At 48.3% G+C, this 3,779-nt stretch overlaps 1 protein-coding gene across 1 annotated transcript; it reads right to left on the bottom strand.

Moving 5' to 3' along the window:
* Positions 1 to 673: 673 nt before the first annotated feature.
* LOC121979709 lies at positions 674 to 2,390 on the bottom strand. Its single transcript, XM_042531696.1, has 2 exons — positions 1,909 to 2,390; positions 674 to 995 (listed from the first exon to the last, which is right to left on the bottom strand). The coding sequence occupies exons 1-2, from the start codon at positions 2,388 to 2,390 to the stop codon at positions 674 to 676; spliced, it is 804 nt and encodes a 267-aa protein (XP_042387630.1).
* Between the last annotated feature and the right edge of the window lie 1,389 nt (positions 2,391 to 3,779).

Below are 3,779 nucleotides of genomic sequence, written 5' to 3'. Positions count from 1 at the left end.
TGGTGATGAGGGTTTAAGGTTGCCGCTCGACCATTGATGGTGACAAGGGTTTAAGGTTGTCATTCAACTGTTGATGGTGACAAGGGTTTAAGGTCGCCGCTCGACCGTTGATGGCGACAAGGATTTAAGGTCGCTGCTCGACCGTTGACAGAGACAAGGGTTTATAGTCACCGCTCGACAAGGGTTTCTGTTCGACATTGTAAGGTCCTCTCCATGGCGCCTCGAGTTTGGTGACATCGCCGACCAGCTTGATTTTCTTCCACACCAGATCTCCGACCTAGAAAGACCTTGGGATCACCCTTTAATTGTAGTTCTGTCTCATCCATTATCAGTATGTCATTAGTTGGACGGTGGCTTTATCCCATGATTCATCCACCAAGTCGAGCTCCATTAACCCCTGCTCGGTATTTCTCTCGTCATAGAGTTGCACCCGATCGGATTCTACTCCAACCTCCACGGTGACCACTGCTTCCCCTCCATACACCAGCTGGAATGGTATTACGCCGGTCACTTCTTTTGGAGTCATGCGAATTGCCCATAAGACACTTGGGAGCTCGTCGACCCAGCTACCTCCTGCGTGGTCGAGTCAAGCTCGTAATTCTCTAAGGATCTCCCAGTTTATGACTTTTGCCTAGTCGTTGCTCTGGGGGTAGGCTACTGAGATGAAAGCCTGCTAGATGCCATAGACTTCGAACCATTCCCTGAGCCTCCGTCCCGCAAATTGCCTCCCATTATCTGAGATAAGCCAGTGGGGGATGCCGAACCGACACAAGATGTTTTGCCGGATAAATTTGATGATCATTTGCTCACTTATCCTTGCTAGCGGATCGGCTTCCATCCACTTTGAGAAGTAATCCACCGCGACGAGCAGGAATCTCCGTTGATCGGTTGCCATGGGAAACGACCCCACGATGTCCGTGCCCCATTGGTCGAACAGGCAAGATACTGTGGATGTCTTCATCTCCTCAGTTAGTCGATGCAAGATGTTGTAATACCTTTAGCAGTACAGACAAGTGGTTACTGTCTGAGCGACATACTCTTGGAGAGTTAGCCAAAAATATCTGGCTAGGAGGATCCTTTGAGTCAGCACACGACCACCCGGATGGCTTCTGCAAGAACCTTGGTACACTTCCTGCAGGATGTACTCTGCGTCCTATGGTCCAACGCACTTGAGTAGGGGTCTGGAGAAGGCTCTCTTATACAGCTGATCTCCGACCAAGGTGAACCGTCCGACCCTCTTCTTTAATAGTCACGTTGCCTCTCGGTCAGTCGGTGTTCTACCCGATCGGAGGAATTCAATCAGTGGCATTCTCCAATCGCTCGAGAAGACCACTCCCTCCATACAGTCGATGTGTGTCACCAACGAGACTTGTTCGATCGGTTGGCTGATCACGACTAGTGATAATGAACTATCTAACTTAACCAGCTCATCTGCTGCTTGATTGTCCGATCGGGGGATCTTCTGTATAGTGACCTCTTGAAAAATTTTCTTTAGCTTCTCGAAAGCTTTTGCATATAACTTGAGTCAGGAGCTGCTAATCTCGAACGTCCCTGATAGTTGTTGGGCAACCAACTGAGAACTCGAGTGAATGAGGACTCTTGTGGCTCCGACATGTCGTACTGCCTATAAGCCGGCTATCAAGGCTTCATACTCCGCTTCGTTGTTGGTGCCCGATAATCTAGCCAAATGGAAAGTTGTATCCGGTCTTCTTATGGTGAAATGAGCAGAATGTTAATCTGTTGCCTTGTCGAGTAGACGAATCATCGACATATATTCTCCAAGTTGCTGTTGGCTCGGTATTCTGGACCTCTATGACGAAATCGTCTAAGGTCTGAGTTTTGATCGTCGTTCAGGGTTGATACTAAATATCAAACTCGTTTAGTTCAGTTGTCCATTTGATTAGTCACCCAGATGCCTCTGGGTCGAGGAGGACTCTTCCCAGGGTGTTGTTGGTCATGACGATTATCAGATGAGTGAGGAAGTATGGGCGGAGTCTCCGACCGGTAAGCACCAAAGCGTAAGCTAATTTTTCGAGACCAGTGTAGCAGGATTCGACGTCTTTCAATATATGGCTTAAAAAGTCTTCGGGTTGTTGTTCATGGCCATTCTGCTTGACTAATGCCGAGCCGAACGCATAGTCGGTGGATGACAAATAGATCCAAAGTGGCTCCCCAGCACTCGGCTTAGCTAACACGGGTAAGGAGTTAAGATACTCCTTGAGTTCTTCCAACGCTTGGTCGCACTCTGCATCCCGCTGGAATCTTGTTGCTCGGCGCAACACCTTGAAGAATGGTAGACTCCGATCAAATGACCTAGATATGAATCTGGACAATGCTGTGATCCGTCTGGTCAACCGTTGGGCCTCCTTCAAGCTACAGGGCGGGGGCATGTCTTGCAATGCCTTTACCTTGCTCGGATTCACCTCGATACCCCCCTTCTATGACAATATATCCAAGGAAGCGTCCACTCTTAGCGCCGAACAGACACTTGTTTGGGTTCAGCGTCATCCCGTATGTCCTCAAGGTTCGGCATGTTTCTTTGATATTTGCACATAGATCAGCAACTCAAGCTAACTTTATTAATATGTCGTCGATGTATACCTCCAAGTTACGGCCGATCTATTTCCGAAACACCTTGTTCATGAGCCTTTGATAAGTGGTGCCGGCGTTCTTCAGTCTGAACGGCAAGACGTTGTAGCAGAACGTTCCATTGGTCGTGATAAAGCTAACCTTTTCCTGATCTTCTTTGGCGAGCGACACTTAGTGGTAGTCTTGATATGCTTCTATCATGCAGATCAGCTCACAACCTGTCGTAGAGTCAACCATCTAGTCTATCCAGGGCAGTGGATAGAAATCCTTTGGGCACGCTTTATTCAAGTTGCAGAAGTCGATGCACACTCACCATTTATTGCCCGACTTGGAGACTAGCATGACATTAGCGAGCCAACTTGGGAGCTGGACTTCCCGAATGTGTCCAGCCTCTAATAATTTCTCTATTTCTGCCTGAATAATCAGGTTCTGCTCTGCGCTAAAATCCCTTTTCTGTTGCTTTACGGGTCGAGCGTCTGGTCGGATATAAAGTTCATGGTGGGTGACGCTCGGTGAGATTCCGTGGAGCTCATGGATAGACCAGGCGAACACGTCATGATTCCGCCTAAGGAAGGCGGACAACTCCACCTTTCTCTCGCTCTCTAGATCGGCAGCAATGAACATGGTTGCTTCTTATCAGCTCGAGTGGATCTGGACCTCCTCCTTTTCTTCATAGACCAACGTAGGGGGCTTCTCAATGACGACGTTCACCTACAGATGCGAGTTCTTCTGAGCGATCCTTGCTTCTGATCTGACCATCTCAACGTAGTATCGTCGAGCGGCCAATTGGTCGCCTTTGACTTCTCTCACTTTGTCGTCCACTGGAAACTTAATCTTCTGACAGTAGGTGGACACCACTGCTCCGAATTCATTGAGGGTCGGTCAGCCAAGTATGATGTTATAGGCCAACAGTGCTTCTACCACAATAAAGTTGGTGGTCCTTGTTCTCTTCAGTGGCTCCTCTCCGAGCGAGATTGCCAACTTGGTCTGGTTGATCGGCAACACTTCGTTGCCCGTGAAATCGTAGAGTGGGGTCGTCATTGGCAGCAGCTAGCTCCGGTCGATTTGCAACTGATTGAATGTCTTTTTGTATATGATATTCTCCGAGCTCCCTATATTAGCAAACGTTTGATGGATTGTATAATTGGCAATTACCACTTGGATGATCAGTGCATCATTGTGAGGGATCT

The sequence above is a fragment of the Zingiber officinale genome, chromosome 5A, assembly GCF_018446385.1.
Source record: "Zingiber officinale cultivar Zhangliang chromosome 5A, Zo_v1.1, whole genome shotgun sequence".
NCBI lineage: Eukaryota > Viridiplantae > Streptophyta > Magnoliopsida > Zingiberales > Zingiberaceae > Zingiber > Zingiber officinale.
This window is presented reverse-complemented; position numbering and strand designations above follow the sequence as displayed.

Bases quoted from the DNA above. Each gene is read 5' to 3' on its own strand.
- LOC121979709 (XM_042531696.1), bottom strand. From the start codon at position 2,390: ATGCCCCCGCCCTGTAGCTTGAAGGAGGCCCAACGGTTGACCAGACGG. The intron at 996-1,908 runs GTGACTAATCAA...GTACTGCTAAAG, and splicing joins CTCGACCCAGAGGCATCTGG to GTATTACAACATCTTGCATC.